This window comes from Rhinopithecus bieti, unplaced genomic scaffold (assembly GCF_001698545.2).
Source record: "Rhinopithecus bieti isolate Rb0 unplaced genomic scaffold, ASM169854v2 scaffold_7673, whole genome shotgun sequence".
Taxonomy (NCBI): Eukaryota; Metazoa; Chordata; class Mammalia; order Primates; family Cercopithecidae; genus Rhinopithecus; species Rhinopithecus bieti.
The window spans coordinates 4,755,697-4,776,625 of record NW_016806375.1 but is presented as its reverse complement, the minus strand read 5'-3'; the positions used below and the strand labels follow the sequence as shown (position 1 = coordinate 4,776,625).

Below are 20,929 nucleotides of genomic sequence, written 5' to 3'. Positions count from 1 at the left end.
GCCAGGATGGTCTCGATCTCCTGACCTCGTGATCCGCCCGTCTCGGCCTCCCAAAGTGCTGGGATTACAGGCTTGAGCCACCGCGCCCGGCCAATAGAGTTATTAAGAAAGAACCAAAAGGAAATTTTAGAACTAAAAAGTACAATAAGTGAAATAAAAACTCGCTAGGTGGAATCAATGGCAGAATGGAGATGAGATAAGAAAGAGCCAGTGAACTTCACAATAGATCAATAGAAATTATCCGATCTGAACAGCAGAGAGGAAAAAAAGATTAGAAAAAAAAAAAAATGAACAGAGCTTCAGAGACCTGTAAGATAATGCCCAAATATCTAACATTTCTATCATCACAGTCAAAGAATCGGAGGAAAAAGGGTGCAGTCCAAAAAAAAAAATTGAAGAAAGAATGAATATTCCACAAATTTTCCAAAACATAAACCTACAGATTAAAGATCACTGAACTCCAAAGTAAGCCCAAAGAAATCCGCACCCAGACACATCATTTCCAAAAGCTAATGACACAGAAAAGGTGTGGAATGGAACCAGACAAAAATGGTACACTACATATAGGGAACAACAGCTTGAATAACTGTATGTTTCTCATCAGAAACCTTAGAGACCAGAAGAAAAAAATTTAAAAATTCCTGGAAAATGTTGATGTTCATAATGTTGGGTTGAGGTCTACCATTTTAGGATGTGTTTTCTGTTTGTTCTTGCTGACTTTTAACCTCTGTTTTCCCTTTCCTGCTTTCTTCTGGAGTACAAAACCAAAACAATAAGCCCAGAATCCCATATGCAGTGAAAATATCCTTCAGGAAAGAAGATTAAATTGAGACATCCTCAGATGAAGGAAACTTAGAATTCATCACCAGCAAACCTGCTCTAAAAGAATTGCTAAAGGAAATTCTTCAAATGAAACCAGAGGGAAACTTGAAACTTCAAGAATGTAGGAAGAGTAACAGAACTGGTAAAGAACTAAGTAAATACAACAGACTATTCCTCTTCTCTTGCGCTCTCTAAAATATGATTGATGATTAAATGCAAAAATTATAACCTTGTCTGATGGGGCATTAGATGTATGTAGATGTAATACATAAGATAAATGTAACAAAAACGGGAGAGAACAGAGGAATCTACATGATGGTAAGCTTTCTACATTCCATGAGATGTGATAAAATAGCAATTCTAGGCCGGGCATGGTGGCCTACACCTGTAATCCCAGCACTCTGGGAGGCCGAGATGGGTGGATCATCTGAGGTCAGGAGTTCTAGACCAGACTGGCTAACATGGTGAAACCTGGTCTCTACTAAAAATACAAAAATTAGCTGGGCCTGGTGGTGGGTGCCTGCAATCCTAGTTACTTGGGCGGCTGAGGCAGGAGAATTGCTTGAACCGAGGAGGTGGAGTTTGCAGTGAGCCCAGCTCATGCCACTGCACTCCAGCCTGGGTGACTGAGCGAGACTCTGTCTCAAAAAAAAAAAAAAAAAAAAAAAAAAAAAAAAAAAAAAAAAAAAAAACAACTCGAAGTAGATTGTTAAGTATATTGTAATTCTTAGAGCAACCACTAAAAAAAAAATACAGAGATACAGTAAGACAATAAATAAGTTAAAATGGAATACTAAAAAATGTTGAAATACTCTGAAAGAAAGCAGGAAAGGGAAAACAGATAAAGATCAGTGAGAACAAACAGAAAACACATCCTAAAATGGTAGACCTCAACCCAACATTATGAACATCAGCATTATCAATAACAACAGTAAATTAAATGGCTTAAACATACCAAATAAAAGACAGAGGATGTCAGAATGGGTTTTTAAAAACCCACCTCATGGTATCATTCACACCCCAAACCTCAGTATCACGTACTATACCCATGTAACAAACCTGCATGTGTGCCCTGAATCTAAAATTAAAGTCAGAAAAAAAAAAAAAAAAAAAAACCACCCACCAACTATGTACTATTTACAAGAAACTCAGTTTAAATATATGTTATAGGTAGGTAATAAGTTCAAGGGTGGAAAAAGAAATACTAATCAAAAGAAAGTCATAGTAGCTATATTATTTTCAGATAAAGAACTGAAAGAAGAAATAGACAAATATGCATTATAATTGGAGACTTCAACACTCCTCAGCATTCCACATAAAACAGTGAGAAAATTAGCAAGAATACAGAACTCAATACTACCATCAACCAAACTTTATCTAATTGATTTATTTCTAAAATACTCAACCCAACAATAGCAGAAAACACATTCCTTTCAAGTATACATGAAACAAGATAGACCATACCCTGAGTCATAAAACAAACCTTAACAAACTATAAAAGCAGCAAAATACAAACTATGTTCTTTGACTATAATGCAATCAAACTGGAAATCAAATAATAGAAAGAGAACCAGAAAATCTCCCAACACTTGGGAATACAATTCACATATTCAATGCCAGAGAGGAAGTCTCAAGGAAAATAAGATTGAAAATATTTTGAACTCAACAAAATGAAAATAAAAACATCAATTTGTGGGATTCAGGTAAAGCAGAGTTTAGGCAAAAATTTATAGTTTTAACTGTTTATATTAGAAAAGGAGAAAGGTCTCAAATCAATATTCTAAGCTGAAGAAATCAGGAAAAGGGATCCGGCCCAGTGACTCACACCTATAATCCCATCACTTTGAGAGGCTGAGTCAGGAGGACTGCTAAGGCTGGGAATTTGAGACCAGCCTGGTTAACACAGAGAGACCCGCCTCTGTTAAAAATTTAAAAATTAGCTGGCTAGGTGTGGTGGGGTATCTATATTCTCCACCACTCAGGAGGCTGAGGCGGGAAGATTGCTTGAGTCCAGGAGTTTGAGGCTGCACTGAGCAATGATCATGACACTCTACTCCAGCCTGGGAGACAGAGCAAAACCCTGTCTCAGGAAAAAAAAAAAAAGAATGAAAAGAAAGAAAGAAAAAAAGAAGAGCTAACCAAACATAAAGCAAGCACACAGAAGGAAGGAAATAAAAATGACAGAAACCAGTGAGATGGAAAATGATAAAATAAGGGGGGTGGGGCAGGGAAATCAATGAAACCAAAAGCTCGTTCTTGAAATAATTAATAAAATGGATAACCGCAAGCAAGACTGACAAAGAAAAAAGAGAACACACTTATGACCAATATCAGGAATGAAATATCACTACAGACACAGCAGATATATGAAATGATATTAAAGAAATATGCTGAACAATCCTATGCACCTAGATTCAACAGCTTAGATGAATGTACCAATTCTTAAAAAAAAAAAAATGACCAAAACTCACCCAAGGTGAAGTACATAACCTGAAATTCCTATAACTATTAAAAAGAAATTGAATTTGTGGTTAAACACTTTGAAAGAAATGTCCAAGCACAGATTATTTCATTGAGAAATTCTATTAAACATTTAAAAATCATAGAACACCCATTCCATATAATCTCTCCCAGAAAGAGAAGATGAGAGGACATTACTACATGGCGCAAGCTTTATCGTGATACTAAAACCAGATAGTGTAAGAAAACTACAGGCCAACATTCCTCATGAACATAGACACAAACATCCTCAGTAAAACATTAGCAAATCAAATTCATCAATACATAAAAAGAGTAATATAACACAACCAAGTGGAGCTTATGCCAGGAATGCAAGGCTAGTTCAATGCAGGCAGCCTTCTGTATTTGCAGGTTTCTCATCCTCAGATTCAACCAAGTGTAGATAAAAAAAATTTGAAAAAATAAAAGTAAAAAATGCCAAATAACAATAAAAGATAATACAAATAAAAATACAGTCTAACAACTATTCACCTTACTTTTACATTGTATTAGGTATTATAAGGAATCTAGAGATGCTTTAAAATGTATGGAAGGATGTACACAGGTTATATGCAAATAATACACCATTTTATATAAGGGGCTGGAGCATTTGCAGATTTTGGTATCCAAAGTGGGTCCTAGAATCAATTCTCCATGGATACCTAGGGATAACTATATTTGAAAACTCAAACCAATGTGATCCACTATATTAATCATCTAAAGAAAAACCAGGCCAGGTGTGGTGGCTCACACCTGCAATCCCAGCACTTTGGGAGGGTAAGGCCAGTGGTTCATTTGCACCCAGGAGTTAGAGACCAGGCTGGGCAACATGGCAAAAATCCACTTCTATAAAAAAAAAAAAAAAAAAAAAATTAGCTAGGCATGGTGATGTGCACTATAGTCCCAACTACTTGGGAGGCTGTGGTGGGAGGATCACCTGAGCCCTGGAGGTCAAGGCTGCAGTGAACCAAGATAGCACCACTGCACTCTAGCCTGGGCATCAGAGTGACATCCTGTTGGAAAGAAAAGAAAAAAAAAAAAAAAAAAAAAGAAGACAGGAGAGGAGAGGGAAAGAAAGAGGAAGAAAGAAGAAAGAGAGAGAGAAAGAAAGAAAGACCACATGATTATATGGATCTTAGATCTAAATATAAAACCATAAGTCTTTGGAAGAAAACATTGAAGAAAATCTTTGTTACTTGGGGTTTAGCAAAGAGTTCATAGACATGACATAAGGAGTATAATCAAAGAAAAAAATAAATTGGACTTTATCAAAATTAAAAGCTTGGCTTTGTGAAAGACATTATTAAGAGAGTGAAAAAATAACCCCACTGGCTAGGAGAAAGTATTTGCAAATACAAAGAACTCTTGTCCAAAATATATAAAGATCTCTCAAAATTCTACAGTAAAGACAAGCAAGTTAATTTAAATGGGAAAAACACCTGGACACACATTTGATCAAAAAGGATAGGTAGACAGCAAATAAGCACATGAGTCATTACTGAAATGTAAATTAAACCTATCATGAAGATTACTGCACATTTATTAGAACAGCTAAAATAAAAAACCAGTGACAACAAGTATTGGCATGCAGTAGGAACAGTATAACTCATATATCACAGATGGTAATACAAAATAGTGGTCACTCTGGAAGACAGTTTGGCTGTTTCTCATAAAGCTAAACATACATTTATCATATGACCGATCCCACTCCTGCGTATTCACCCAAGATAAATGAAAACCTATGTCCACACAAAGCCTGCACAAGAATGTTAGAACAGCTATATTCATAATTGCCTCAAATGTCCTGCAACAGTGAATGAGTAAACAATGGAATATAACTCCACAATGAAAAAGTATGAATTACTGAGATATGCAACAATTGGAATGAAAGTCAAAGGCATTGTGATGAGTGAAGGAAGCCAATATAAAAAAATCATATCGGATTATTTCATTTATGTAATAGCCTAGAAAAGACAACGCTACAGAGATGGAGAACAGATCAATAATTACCAGGGGTTCGGGTGGGAGGAGGATGTGAATGCAAAGGTAGTTTGAGACAGCTTTCTGGTGGTGATAAAACTGTTTTGTATCCTGATTGTGGCGATGGTTACAAGAATCTACACATGTGGCTGGGCGCAATGGCTCACGCCTGTAATCCTAGCACTTTGGGAGGCCGAGGCGGGTGGATCACGAGGTCAGGAGTTGAAACCAGCCCGGCCAAGATGGTGAAACACTGTCTCTACTAAAAATACAAAAATTAGCTGGGCATAGTGGCACGTGCCTGTAATCCCAGCTACTTGGGAGGCTGAGGCAAAGAATTGCTTGAACCCAGGAGGCGGAGGTTGCAGCGAGCCGAGATCGCACTACTGCACTCCAGCCTGGGCGACAGAGCGAGCCTCTGTCTCAAAAAAAAAAAGGAATCGATACATGCATTAGAACTTATAAAATGCACACCCCTCAAAAACAGTCAATTTTACTATGTGATAATTAAAAAAAGACAACAAAGGGTCCTCGAATGTGGAAGACTACCACTAGTCTCTTACCTGTGTACCTCTCCCCATACGTATAAAAATCTCATATATTTCCACCATGCTATGCTTTCATTCATTCATTATAGACTTATGTAGGACGTAATATGTGCCAAACAATTTAAAAATAACTATAGAAGAATTATGACTGATGGGAAGAATTCAAGACAGGCAATCTCTTCTCCCCTGGGTTTTACAGTAGGAAATTCTTCTTATAACACTAAAAATAATATCAAAGCAATGCTTGGAGAATAAAGTTGTTTTCCCACAAAGTCTTGTGAGGTACGGAAGGTAGATTTTAGAGAGAGAGAAACTGCACCGAGATTCAAGGGTGATAGCCCCAGTTCAACAGGGTATGGTATTATTAAAACGCAATTCTTTGGCTGGGCGAGGTGGCTCACCCTGTAATCCTAGCACCTTAGGAGGCCGAGGCAGGTGGATTATGAGGTCAGGAGTTCGGGACCAGCCTGGCCAACATGGTGAAACCCTGTCTTAACTAAAAATACAAAAATTAGCCAGGCGTGGTTGTGGGCGCCTGTAATCCCAGCTACTCGGGAGGCTGAGGCAGAAGAATCACTTGAACCTGGGAGGCGGAGATTGCTGTGAACCGAGATCACGCCACTGCACTCCAGCCTGGGCGACAGAGCGAGACTCCATCTCAAAATAAAACAAAACAACAACAAAACAAACACACACACACACACACACACACACACACACACACACAAAAACAACGCTTCAATTTCCAGGCAAGGACTTTAATTCCATTTCGCAATGTTTGCAATAATGTGTGCTAATGTTGCAATATGTTTCAAGATTCTTAAAATCATTCAGACCTCTGTTCTAGTTATTCCATTTGGGTAAATCAAAGCACACAATGTGAAATATGGGCAACATTATGCAAAAGCTGTTTTGAGATCTAGAGGTCTAGACTCACAAGAAATAAGGAAAGCCATGTACTTTATGGTCTTGCCTTTATAAAAATTTTAGTAGCATAATTGCTTGGAAACATGTTTGATATAATGTTAAATGAAAAGAATAGGATATAAACTTTTATGTATAAAATAATCACAACCTTTTTTTTTGGTTTTGTTTTGTTTTGTTTTTTAGATGGAGTCTTGCTCTGTCTCCCAGGCTGGAGTACAGTGGTGAGATCTTGGCTCACTGCAACCTCTGCCTCCCAGGTTCAAGCAATTCTGCCTCAGCGTCCTCAGTATCCAGAGTAGCTGGGATTGCAGGTGCACACCACCACAGCAGGCTAATTTTTTTTTTATTTTATTTTTAGTAGAGACAGGGTTTCATCATGTTGGCCAGGCTGATCTCAAACTCATGACCTTGTGATCCGCCCGCCTCGGTCTCCCAAAGTGCTGACACTACAGGCATTGAGCCACCACACCCAGCCATAGCCATGTTTTAAGTAGATAAATAATTCTGAGGAAAGGTCATGTGAATACTGATGATGAAAGGAAAAATCAGTAGAGCATTTTCAAGGTCAATTTCAATAACATCAGTAACATACGTGACCTTCTCCAAAGAAGATACACAAGTCACCAAGAAGCACATGAAAAGATGTTCAACAGAATTAGGCATTAGGGAAACGCACATCACAACCACAATGCCATACCACTTTACTTGCACTAGGATAGCAACAAGTGTTGCAGAAAATAACAAGTGTTGACAAGGATGTGCCACCATTGGAACTCTGATTTTACAAAATGGGGTTCATTATGTAAGTATCATTGCTGTTATAAACAATGACAAAAATCTTGAAATTACCTAAATGCCTAACAAAGGGACTCAGTTAAATGAACAAGGGGTACACACTGGAATGCTATGTAGTTACTAAAACTCTTAGTATAGAAGAGCTTAATGAGAGGACGCTAATGCAACACAAAGTGAAAAAAATAATTTACCTCCCCTCGCCAAAGTGTGTGTGTATAGATGTATATTCTATGTATATGCACAGAAAAAGAAATGGAAAGAATCTGTATCAAAGGGGTAACAGTGGTTAACTCTGGGTGGAATTATGATTTAAATTTTCTCAATAATAAAATCAGTGCTAAAAGTTATTGCTAAGTATCTCGCACTGTTCTAAATTCTATCTCTGTCTATCATTAAATTGTTTAATTCTTACAAAGAACCTATTGGGGAGGTAAAGTAACTTCTTCAAGGTTACAGAGCTGGTAAGCAGTGGAGCTGAAGGTTAGACCCAGGGACTGGAGCTCTAGAGAATGAGATCTATCTATCTATCTATCTATCTATCTATCTATCTATCTACCTACCTACCTACCTACCTATTAATCAATCAATCAATCATCTATTTATTTTTCATAGTGACAGCATGTTGCTATGTAGCTATGTTGCCCAGGTTGGCCTTGAACTCCTGGGCTCAAGCAATCTATCCACCTTGGACTCTCAAAGTGCTGGGAACACAGGCGTGAGCCACCATGTCCAGCCAAGAATGAGATCTTAACCACTGTGCTCTAAGATCTTTTTGTCTAATCTATAGTTTCCAAATTTTCTATGATGATCACATTTGGTGATATAAGAGGAAAGAAAGTTATTTTTCAAAATAATCAATCTAACAATAAATAAGAGCTACCATCACTGTGAGGATGAAATATGTGTATTTAAAATTCTTCTATTTGTCTGAGTTTTCTAAATTTCCCTTAATAAATATGCATTGCTTTTAAGTGGAAAGAAAAAAAGCTCTCAAATAAGGAAAAAGAAAGTTTGATGCCAGCCTCTTAAAGCCACGCCCCAAAGGAAAAGTCTATCATCCCTCTAGGGCCAAGGATCCTGTTGATTTGAGTCAATTGCTTGTGGACCAGACAGAGAGGGAGGGACCAGTGGGAGTGCCCAGGTGAACTCGTCAGGTGGGGCCAGAAGGAAGCGCCTCCCACACCTTGGCCAGTGAAACATCTCTACCCTTACCTTGCAGGGACTCTTCATTCTTTCCTTCCAGGACCCTTTGCTGCTCATCCAGTCTGTCTCGAAGTTCTAGCTCCCTTTCCTTCTCCACCTGGGGGCAGAGAGTCCCGGGCAGGACTGAAGTTGAGCAGGATCAGCACAGCATCTCTTATCTACTCACCTGGGCCTGTGTGGAACTTGGTGACCGGAGTCCTAACCCTTCCTCTGAGGGACGGGGATGCCATGCCCAGAGAAGACACGAGACTTCCAAGACACAGCAGGCATGGCAGAATTTGCCTTCTTTAGGGTTTAGCAGGGGGTTCCCATAGAATGATCTACATGAAAAAGGATTTAGGAGTGTTTTTTTTTTTTTTTTTTTTTTTGAGACGGAGTCTCACTCTGTTGCCCAGACTGGAGTGCAGTGGCATGATCTCGGCTCACTGCAAGCTCCGCCTCCCGGGTTCACGCCATTCTCCCGCCTCAGCCTCCCGAGTAGCTGGGACTACAGGCACCCGCTATCACGCCCAGCTAATTTTTTATATTTTTAGTAGAGACGGGGTTTCACCGTGTTAACCACAATGGTCTCAATCTCCTGACCTCCTGATCCACCCGCCTCGGCCTCCCAAAGTGCTGGGATTACAGGTGTGAGCCACTGCGCCCAGCCGGATTTAGGAGTATTCTAATCCTGATGCTTACTCAAGGCAGGAAGCCTCCTATGGTGTTTCTCTGCTCGCATAAGGCTTACTGTTGCAAGTGACCTCCAACTTCTACCATCAGGTCCCAGATTTTCCCTCTGGGGTCACACAGAGCCAGGCTGTTCCCTCAACCCAGGCAGCCCCTCAGAGGTCTGAGCACAGTGGCCCGTGTTCCCAACATTTCTCTTCTCCAGGCTGAACCCTGCCAGCCATTCTCACTGTCCTGCACTTGAGACGTTTTCCAGTCCCTTTGCCACCTGGAAGGTCCAGCTGATGGGGCATGTCCAGAGGCAAGGCATGACTTAAAGGGGTTCTAGCCCCGGCATACCACTGAGTTCCTGTGTAATGAGCTCCCTCCCCTGTATAATGAAGGGACTCAACTTGACAATTCCTAGGGCCCTTACAAGTCTCAAGGTTAAGGATTCAACAGGTAATGGTCAGGGCCAAATGACATCACCATGGTAACTCTACCAAAATACTAAAGACCGGCAGATGCATACAGTTAACCTACCTTTCTTAAAAGGTGTGTTTCTGAAAAATGCGTCTAAGCTAAGACCATTTTAATGTGTGTGGGGGCACTCCCTGCAGTCTTCCACCCAGCGAACACCTGAGGGCAGGGTCTGGACCCGATTTCTCCCTGTACCCCTGGCAGTGCCGAGGCCGCACCCTCCCTGCACACAGTAATCTCCCCCAGCAAGTCGACTGAGTGGATAAAATCTAGCAGAAAATCTTTTAGTAATAAATAACTATGCAATTTAATAGAGTGGTTAGTTTATAACTACAGAGCCTTTTTTTTTTTTTTTTTTTTGAGATGGATTCTTGCTCTGCCACCCAGGCTAGGGTGCAGTGGTGTGATCTCAGCTCACTGCAACCTCTGCCTCCCGGGTTCAAGTGATTCTCCTGCCTCAGGCTCCCAAGTAGCTGGGATTACAGGCATGCGCCACCACGCCTGGCTAATGTTTGTATTTTTGTGGAGACGGTGGTCTCGCCATGTTGCCCAGGCTGGTCTCGAACTCCTGACCTCAGGTGATCTGCCTGCCTCGGCCTCCCAAAGTGCTGGGATTATAGGCATGCCTGGCCCAGATCTATTTTGAAGAAGTGACTTTAAATTTCAGAATTTTGAATATTTACCTGAATATATTTCATATTTATAATTTAAACTAAAGAAAATTTAGAGAAAACTTGTGTACACCACCAAATCTCTCCTGCTGCTCTACCCACTCCCTCCGGTAAAGGAAGAAATGGAGGCAAAGAGAGGCGAAGGATGAGTGACTAAGTTAGAATGAGGAAAAGGAAATCCTGGACTGCAGGTTACATTTAGTCATCCCATGGCTTAGTGTCCTTCAATCTAGAATTGTTCCCCCGCCTTACCTCATGTCTCATGGCCTTGACATTTGACTAATATAGGCGGGAAATTCTGTAGAATGTCCCTCAATTTTCATTTCTGGGTAATTTTAAAGCCTCAGTATCATCCTTTTAGAGAAGCCTTCTCTGATCCCACAGCCTTGGTTAAGGATTCTATTGTGTCCTTTCATGGCACTGTAAACTTTTCATAGCACTTATAATTGCAATAAGTAGTTCTGTGTAATTGTGTTTAGCGTCTGATGTCCTGTCTCAGTCACCATAGGCTAAATCATGCAGCCATAACAAACAACGGCAAAGTCCCAGTGGCTTAAGACAAAAGGTTTATTTTGCCCTCACTACCTACCCATTTTGTGTGGCAGGGAGCTCTGCTGCCCAGGGATTATCCAGGGATAATCATCCAGAGATGAGGCTGATGGAGCGGCCATTCCAACAGTCCTGTCACTTAGCTAGACAGAAAGACCTTGAGGGTCTTGAACTGGCAACTAAATACTTGCCCTAGAAGTGACACTGGTTCTTCTTTGTACAACACATCAGCCAGAAAGAGTTCCGTGGTCCCACCCAACCATGAGGTGGGCCCAGAAAGGCAATTAATCTAGCACCATCAACAGCTTTTACTCTTCCCAAATAAACTCTTGGCTTCATGAAAGCAGCTGCCAGCTCTGCTTGTTTTAACCAATGTGCCCAGCACATAGTGCCCTGATAAAAATATGTATTCAACAGATAAAGGACTCCATTCTTGGCAAAATGAGTAAGGGACTCTTAGAACAGCAACGAAAACCTAAGGTAGGCACTCACTCTGGGATTCACCAAGGTTAGCCGAGCAGGAGAAAGACAGGGGATGGGGGCACCTGGACTTACCTGTTGTGCCCATTTCTTCTTTTCCTCCTCATGTTGCTGGAGAATTCTGGTTATATCCTTCTGGTGCCGCTCAGCCTCCTCTGATGCACAGAGCTGGACAGTTACAGCTAGAGATGAAAAAGCAAAAAAAAAAAAATCTCACAGAGTGGAAGTACAGTCAGAGCTGGCAGAGAGAGTGTGGGAAATGGGGCTAAGGAATGAGAACTCTGGTCTCTGCCTCAAGAATGATCTCAGGTGGGACCAGTCTCCAGAAACAGCCCCTCAAGTCTCTTTGGATTTGGAGATCCTCTTTCAAGAAATAAGCCAATGGTCTCATTTTGTCCCCGGTCTCCATGTTCTATCCCATTTTTAAAAAAATCAGTTGCTGGCCAGATATGACGGCTCACACCTGTAGTCCCAGCACTTTGGGAGGCTGAGGTGGGAGGATCACTTGAGACCAAGAGTTGGAGACTAGACTGGGCAATATAGTGAGACCCTGTCTCTTTAAAAAAAAAAAAAAGGCTGGGCATGATGTCATGCACCTGCAGTCCCCGCTACTAGGGAGACCAAAGCAGGAGGATGGCTTGAGCACAGGAGTTCGAGGCTGCAGTAAGCTATGACTGTACCACTGCACTCCAGTCTGGGCAAGAGAGCAAGACCCTGTCTCTAAAACAATAATAATAATAATTTAAAAATTAGTTGTTGATGCTTAACAACTGGGGAGTTTTTACTTAATAATTCTGATTTCCAATTTTTCTTGAAGAATCCAAAGAAGAACTGGCAATGTATGCCTTCATGTCAACCATGGGCTGGAGCCAGAAGCAGCTGCCTCCTCTTTGGCTGGCCAAGATGTGGCTCTGCAGCTAGCTACAGTCTTTACCTCCTGCTATTATTAAAAATGTATACAAAGGGCCACATGTCACTTGCTTTACCTGCTGGGGCCCATGAGCATCTGAGCGTGTGGCCCCTCACCTTTATCATCTCCTCAGCTGGTAATAGAGGGTGCTACTTGAGAGCAGGAAGCAAACACAACCAGGAAGTCTAGCCTCTGCTTAAGGAAACTCCAAAACAGGCTCCGCCAATGCCACACCACCAAGTCTATCAGATGCTAGGTATGACCTAAATTGGTGGTCATCCTCTCTGTGCCTCAGTTACCTAATACATGGGATCAGGATAATTATGGCACCTACCACATGAGTGAGGCTGAGATGATTAAATCAGGAAACAATGGCAATAAAAATAACAAAAGCAGGGTAGGAGGACTGAGAACTTACCATGCCTGCAACATGTCCAGCACTGTTCCAAGTACCTCAGAGGGATGACTGACTCACCTGCTCCTCACAGCTACCCAATAGTCGTGAGTAATGTTATTACCCCCAACCTACAGACGAGGAAGCTGAGGCTCAGAGGAGTCATGCAACTTGTTCAAGGTCACCCAGTTCAAAATTAAGGAAGCAAGGATATGAACCTACACAATCTGTTTCCACGGCAAATACTTCTAACTACCACCTTATCCTGCTTGCTTGTGCACAAAAGGAAATGTAGGCCAGGCACGGTGGCTCACACCTGTAATCCCAGCACTTTGGAAGGCCGAGGTGAGTGGATCACTTGAGCCCAGGAGTTCAAGACCAGCCTGGACAGCATGGTGAAACCCTGTCTCTACTAAAAATACAAAAAAATCCCAGCTACTCGGGAGGCCGAGGCAGGAGAATCGCTTGAACCCGGGAGGCAGAGGTTGCAGTGAGCCAAGATGGCACCACTGCACTCCAGCCTGGGCCGCAGAGACTCCATCTCAAAAAACAAAAAAACTTGGTGCAGGCCGGTTGCAGTGGCTCATGCCTGTAATCCTAGCACTTTGGGAAGCCAACGAGCCTGGACTGCTTGAGCCTAGGAGTTTGAGACCAGCCTGGGCAACATGGTGGTTGCCCAGGCACTTTGGAAGTACTCAATAAATGTTCCCTATTATTCAGGAAATGTTCTCTAAATGTTTATCAGTGCTCATGACAAGCATTAGAACCTAATACTAGTGTTATTGGCATTATTATTAATGTTAGCATTATTATCAGAAAATTCCATAACCAAGGTCTGGCAACAGATATGGAAGAAATGTGAGGATGAGGATGACTCCAATGCTGGTCAGTCCTGTCAGGACAGGAGGAGTGAGCTGGTGCCACTCAGTCCCAGAGGCCATGAGCAGATAGACAGAGGTCAGGTGATGGCAACAGTTAAGATCAGAGAGCCCTGAGTTCTCACAATTCATTTGGCTCAAATTTTGGTCCACAAGATTAGTACCAGATTGACCCCAACTGAAGAGAAGCTTATTAGAAATCTATCTATCTATCTATCTATCTATCTATCTATCTATCTATCTATCTATCTATTTATCTAATCTTTCTTTCTTTCTTTGCCTGGCACGGTGGCTCACACCTATAATCCCAGCACTTTGGGAGGCCGAGGTGAGTGAATCACTTGAGGTCAGGAGTTCGAGACCAGCCTGGCCATGGTGAAGCCCTGTCTCTACCAAAAATACAAAAAATTTAGCTGGGCGCAGTGGCAGGTGCCTGTAATCCCAGCTACTTGGGAGGCTGAGGAAGGAGAATCGCTTGAACCTGGGAGTTGGAGGTTGCAGTGAGTTGAGATCCTGCCACTGCACTCTAGCCTAGTAACAAGAGCAAAACTCTGTCTCAAAAAAGTAAAAATAAAGATAAAAAATGAATATATGTATTATATATATATATATATATTACTAAAATGCAGCTTCTTCAGCCCCACTGAGATTTTTATTTATTTGGTCTGTGGTAGGTCCCTAGAATCTGCATCTTTGAAGTTCTCCAGGTAATTTTTCTTTTTTTGAGACAGGGTCTTGCTCTGTTGCCCAGGTTGGAGTGCAGTGGTACAATCACAGCTCACTGCAGTCTCAACCTCCCTGGCTCAGGTGATCCTCCCACCTCAGTTTCCCAAGTAGCTGGGACTACAGGCACGCCACCACGCCCAGCTAATTTTTTGTGTGTGTATTTTTGGTAGACACAGGGTTTCACCATGTTACCCAGGCTGGTCTTGAACTCTTGGGCTCAAGCATTCCATCCACCTTGGCCTCTCAAAGTGCTGGGATTTTAGGCAAGAGCCACTGCTCCTGGCCTGGATAATTCTTATATACAATCAGATTGGATTTTGTGGTCCAATTACTTATGCGGTACTTGAACTTCACCTACGATATTCCCAACAGCCTCTAGGCTGTAACTAAACACCTTCAGAGATAGGGAACTCCTCCTATTACCAGGTAGCTCTTACGGTTTTAAATCAACAACCACACAAAACATTCTTTGAGAATGAGCTGAATTCTGCCTGCATGTTGCTGCTACCCTGAAGCCTTAATACCGACCTCTGTATCACACTAAACAAGGCTCATCTTTCTTCTCCATTAGGGCACTTCAGACACGTGGAGAAAACTGTTGTTTTATGGCAACATATATGTTTTCTGGATGTAGTAATTTTATTTTCATACCATGCAAATTTCAAAGAAAACAAAATAAAATAAATATTATTTCATTGTATTTAGCTCTACTCATTTGAAAAAGAAAATTACGTATTTAAGTTAGAAGGTTCCCAGACAATCCATTACAAATTAAAATTGATTTTAATTTATTTCATATATATATATTTTCTTTTTCGACTTTGGTTTAGATTTAGGGGTACACATGCAGATTTATTACCTGGGTATATTGGGTGATGCTGAGTTTTGGGATACAAATGATCCTGTCACCCAGGTACTAAGCATAGTACCCAACAGTTTTTCAACCCTTGCTCCCATCCCTCCCTCCCTATGGCCACATCTTCTTTCCAGATGAACATTCTCTGTTCCTTTAACTGTTCCTTATAGGACATGTTTTCCAGATTCTTCACCAGTCTGATCTTGCTCCATTGTACTCCCTCCAATATTTTTCTGGATCCCTCTAAAAATGTACTTTCTAGAAACATATATAGCACTCTAGGTGTGGTATCAACAGCCCAGAATAGGGAAGCACAGGTTAGGACTATTACCTCCCTGATTTTAGACACAATACTCCTATTAAGGTAACCTATCTAAGATCTCATGAGATATTTCAGTAGCTATATCATCTGTGTTGATTATAAGGTAGGAAACCTCATAGATGGCAGTTGAGGCCTTTGTAGGGCTGGCTACTCACCTGTGTCCCCATTGAGGGGACCTAATTCCTGGGGCTCTGGTCTGGGTGGCTGTTCTGGTTCTGGTTCTTGGCGCTTCTGGAAGAAATGAGATAACAGTGAGGTGTGGGTAGAGGGTGGGAGGTCAAAGCGAGGATGGGCTGCTACAGTGGGATTCTTCCAAAGGCAAGGCAGGACCTTCAGTTACACTAGACCCTGCCCCATGCCCTGCGCATTAGGGCTGCCTTGCAGCCCCAGGCAGCAGACCTTCTACCAGGGGAGGGGCCCTAGAACAGGACTTCTCATCCCTGTCAGGGAAACCCAAGGGGGAGTTTGACACTGCTTGACCTGTCCCTAGATCCTTGCAGTCTGGCTCCTGTTGCCATCCCTGGGGGCCTTCCAGACCACCTCTTTCTTCTCCCAGGATCTGGCCAGACCTGCTATTATCCTCACTCCAGCTATGCACTTGAGGTGCCCTAAAAACTTCCTGACCCTCAATTCAGAGATGAGTTTTGTTTGGAGAAAACTCAAACCATTTTTCTTCTGCTCTCACACCAGAATAAGCATCCACATGGAAGAAGACTTCCATGTGTGTGGGAGGGGCTCTCCCCACCGCTAAACAATCAGTTCTGCGGCGGACATCAGTTCCGACCCTACCTACCTGGAAATAGTGTCACAAGTCTGGGTCTCCAGAACTTTTGACAGATGGGCTTCCAAGTTGAGGTTTCCTTGACCTCCTCTTTGGGTTTGATTAATTTGCTGGAGTGGCTCACAGAACTTGGGAAAACACTTACAATGACTGGTTTATTATAAAGGATAGTACAAAGGATGCAGATGATGAGATGCATAGGACAAGGTATGGGAGAAAGGGCGGGAGCTTCCATGCCCTCCTTGGGGGCCACCATCCAGGAACCTCCACGTGTTCAGCTACGCGGAAGCTCTCCGAACCCAATCCTCTTGGGTTTTTCATGGAGGCTTCATTACGTAGGCATGATTGATTAAACTGTTGGCCATTGGTGATCAACTTGACATTCTAGCCCCTCTCCCCTCCAAAGAGGTTGTCGGGTGGGGCTGAAAAGTCCCAAACCTCTAAGAGGAATAACTAATACAAAAGGGCTTTCTGCATCACAAAGCAGTGTCAGTGGCTCCCAGATTTCATAAATGAGTAATTTTTTAAAAAATTAATTAATTAATTAATTAATTAATTTTGAGACTGAGTCTTGCTCTGTTGCCCAGGCTGGAGTGCAGATGTGAAGTCTCAGCTCACTGCAACCTCCATCTCCTGGGTTCAAGTGATTCTCCTGCCTCAGCCTCCTGAGTAGCTGGGACTATAGGTGTGTGCCACCATGCCCGGCTAATTTCTTGTATTTTTAGTAGAGATGGGGTTTTACTGTGTTAGCCAGGATGGTTTTGATCTCCTGACCTTTTGATCTGCCCACCTCAGCCTCCCAAAGTGCTGGGATTACAGGTGTGAACCACCGCGCCCGACCTTTTTTTGTTTTGTTTTTGAGACAGAGTTTTGCTCTGTTGCCCAGGTTGGAGTGCAATTGCATGATTCCGGCTCACTGGAACCTCCGCCTCCTGGGTTCAAGTGATCCTCAGCCTCCAGAGTGACTGAGACTACAGGCATGTGCCACCACACCTGGCTAAGTTTTGTATTTTTAGTAGAGACGGGGTTTCGCCATGTTGGCCAGGCTGGTCTTGAAATCCTGGCCTCAACTGGTCTGCCCACCTAAGCATCCCAAAGTGCTGGAATTACAGGCATGAGCCACTGTGCCTGGCCAAATGAGTAATATTTTTTAATGGGAGAGTTGATATGGGCTCATAAACAAGGATGCTGAAAAAACCTATTTGTAGATTATTATTATTTTTAGACGGAGTCTCACTCTGTCGCCCAGGCTGGAGTGCTGTGGCTTGATCTCAGCTCACTGCAAGCTCCACCTCCCGGGTTTACACCATTCTCCGGTCTCAGCCTCCTGAGTAGCTGGGACTACAGGCACCTGCCACCATGCCCAGCTGACTTTTTGTATTTTTAGTAGAGATGGGGTTTCACCATGTTAGCCAGGATGGTCTCGATCTCCTGACCTCGTGATCCGCCTGCCTCGGCCTCCCAAAGTGCTGGGATTACAGGTGTGAGCCACTGCACCAGGCCTAACTATTTGTAGATTATTACCATCATTTTATAAAATAAAGGACATTTTAATCTTCCAAAATATAGTAAGGAAAAGCTTAAGAACAGTCTTCCAGGAAAGGAGAACTGACATGCTTACTGAACATTACACACTCGCTCACACCATCATTTTCTCATTTCATGCTGGAGAGGTAAAAAGTTGGTTGAAGTCTGGTGGTGATCACTGGACCAGGATTTGGGTAAAAAAAATGTAAGCCCTTTTGTATGCTTTTCAAGATGCTCTCACAAAGAAGAGAAAGGAAGAAAGAGGGACAAAGGAAGGGAAAGGACAGAAAGGAAGGAAAAAAGGAAGGAAGGAAGATGTTCTAGACTCAATTTTAAGAAACACTTTTGAAAAACAAGTCAAGCCTGGGCGCTGTGGCTCATGCCTGGGCGCAGTGGCTCATGACTGTAATCTTGGCACTCTGGGAGGCCGAGGTGGGCAGATCATTTGCAGTCAGTAGTTCGAGATCAACCTGACAAACATGGCAAAAACTCCTCTCTAATAAAAACACAAAAATCAGGCAGGTGTGGTGGCGCACACTTGTAATCCGAACTACTTGGGAGTCTGAGGCATGAGAATTGCTTGAACCCAGGAGGTGGAGGTTGCAGTGAGCCGAGATCTCACACTCCAGCCTGGGCAACAGAGTGAGACTCTGTCTCAAAAAACAAACAAACAAAAACACAAGTCAAACTATGAAGAGGCTAAGAAAATGTTCAACAAAAATTATTTAAAATATCCTAAACTGAAGAACCACTGAAATACTTCTACAAAGCATGCTTCTCACTGGGGTGGGAAGATGTATCAAGGGAAGTCTTCTAGAATAGTCTGCTTCTCCCCCATGGTGCTGGGCACAGAGCCTGGCATGTGTAAGCCCGTGGAGGACTGAGTGAGGCATGGGGCCTCCCCCAGGTCCTCGTGCCCCAAATCTGTGAGTGACTGGGCAGACCTGACAATTTAGCTCCCCCACCACCCTGGTGAAGACTCAATCTTCCCTTTCCAGGGGAGAGGAGGAAGCCTGGTCCAGGCACGACTCAGAGAAGCTGTCAACGCCAGAATCTGGGGAAGTGACAGCAGCCAGCCTCCCCACCCTGGGCTGGGGGAAGGAGGGAGATAAACACAAATGGTTGTCTCTTCCTTGTTGCCACCACTGATTAGCTGAACTCAGACAATGTTTTTATGGGAGCCAGAAGGCCTAGATTCTAGTTCCAGCTCTGTTACAAACTTGGGCAAATCCCTTCACACTCTGTCTTCTGCTTCCTCCTCTGTGAGGTGGGGATGAGGATCCCATGGTGTTCAAACTCGAAGCTCTCATCTCAGCTCCTCTCAACAGCACTGTGAGGCAAAGGTCACTACAGGCGAGGAAACTGAGGCTCAAGGAGGTTTAAGACACTGTCACACTGTGCCTTAATGTTCAAATCAGCATTAGAACCAGGCGTCAGAATATTAGAGACTGCAGAGCAAAGTGGTTAAGAACTCTAGAATTCTAGAATCACATAGGTCTGGGTTCAAATACTAAATCCAACACCGTGTGACTGTATGACCTCTCTATGCCTCGGATTTCTCATGAGGCTCTTTTAGGATGAGACGAAATAACGCAATTGCAGTGTCTGGTACATATTAAGAACTCAAATATTGCATGAGACGATACCCATGTTTCAGAAACATGGCAAGAACAAAGATCCCACGTGATCTGCTTTGGCAGACCTCTTGGGCTGCCCCTGGGTCTCAGGTTTTGTCATCTGAAATAAGGTCATAAGCTCATGAAATGCTGCCTTCTTTCAGATAACCACCACCAGAGAATGGTGGAGAACTCTTCTCCACAAACAGCTTTCAGACCACAGGCAGCACGTGGCCTTGTACTTGAGTCCCCAGCTCTTGACAAAACAAGATAACTCCTTCAGAATGGCAGTCAAGGCTATCACCATCTGTCCCCAGTCTACCCCCACGCCAATTTCTTTTTTTTTTTCTGGCTTTTTTTTTTTTTTTTTTGAGATGGAGTCTTGCTCTGTTGCCCAGGCTGCAGTATAGTGGTGTCATCAGGGCTCACTGCAACCCCCGCCTCCCAAGCTCAAGCAATTCTCCTGCCTCAGCCTCCCAAGTAGCTGGGACTACGGGCATGTGCTATCCCACCTGGTTAATTTTTGTATTTTTGGCAGAGATGGAATTTTGCCATGCTACTCAGGATGGTCTCGAACTCCAAGGCTCAAGTGATTTGTCTGCCTCGGCCTTCCAAAGTACTGGGATTACAGGCATGAGCCATGGCACCCAGCCCCAATTTCTTAATACTTAAATATTTACAAACATCTTCTTCCAGTTACACCAGTAGTAGGCATTTGTTGTAGAAAATACAGAAAATACATGAATATACAGAAAGAAAATCTCACGACCCAGAGAGAACCCCATAACCTGGTGGCATATATTGTTCATCTACATACACATATTCAATGATATTACATATACTGCCTCATATCTTACTTTTTCAAATACATTATGAGCATTTACTACACAGCATTAACTATTCTGCAAATGTGTTAATTGTAATGATGAGCAGAACATCCCTATGGATGAATTTAGTCATTCACTGTTGAGTGTTTAAATTGTTTCCACTTTTTAATTTGCAGATTATGCTTTAATAAACATATTAATTTAGGCCAGGTGCGGTGACTCACGCCTATAATCCTAGCACTTTGGGAGGCAGAGGTGGGTGGATCATTTGAGATCAGGAGTTCGAGACTAGCCTGGCCAACCTGCTGAAACTCCGTCTCTACTAAAAATACAAAAATTAACCAGGTGGTAATGGCATGCACAGGTAATCCCAGCTACTTGGGAAGCTGAGGCAGGAGAATCACCTGAACCCAGGAGGCGGAGGTTGCAGTGAGCCAAGATTGCACCACTGTACTCCAGTCTGGGCGACAGAGTGAGACCCTGTCTAAAA

General features: G+C 42.7%; 1 protein-coding gene across 1 annotated transcript in view; it reads right to left on the bottom strand.

Moving 5' to 3' along the window:
- CCDC69 (coiled-coil domain containing 69) overlaps positions 1 to 20,929 on the bottom strand; it is a 42,546-nt gene that overhangs the window by 8,260 nt on the left and 13,357 nt on the right. The window contains exons 2-4 of the mRNA XM_017875742.1: positions 15,844 to 15,919; positions 11,678 to 11,784; positions 8,784 to 8,871 (exon numbers count right to left, since the gene is read on the bottom strand). Coding sequence (XP_017731231.1) covers positions 8,784 to 8,871; positions 11,678 to 11,784; positions 15,844 to 15,919 — 271 coding nt within the window. The remainder of the gene's footprint in view (positions 1 to 8,783; positions 8,872 to 11,677; positions 11,785 to 15,843; positions 15,920 to 20,929) is intronic.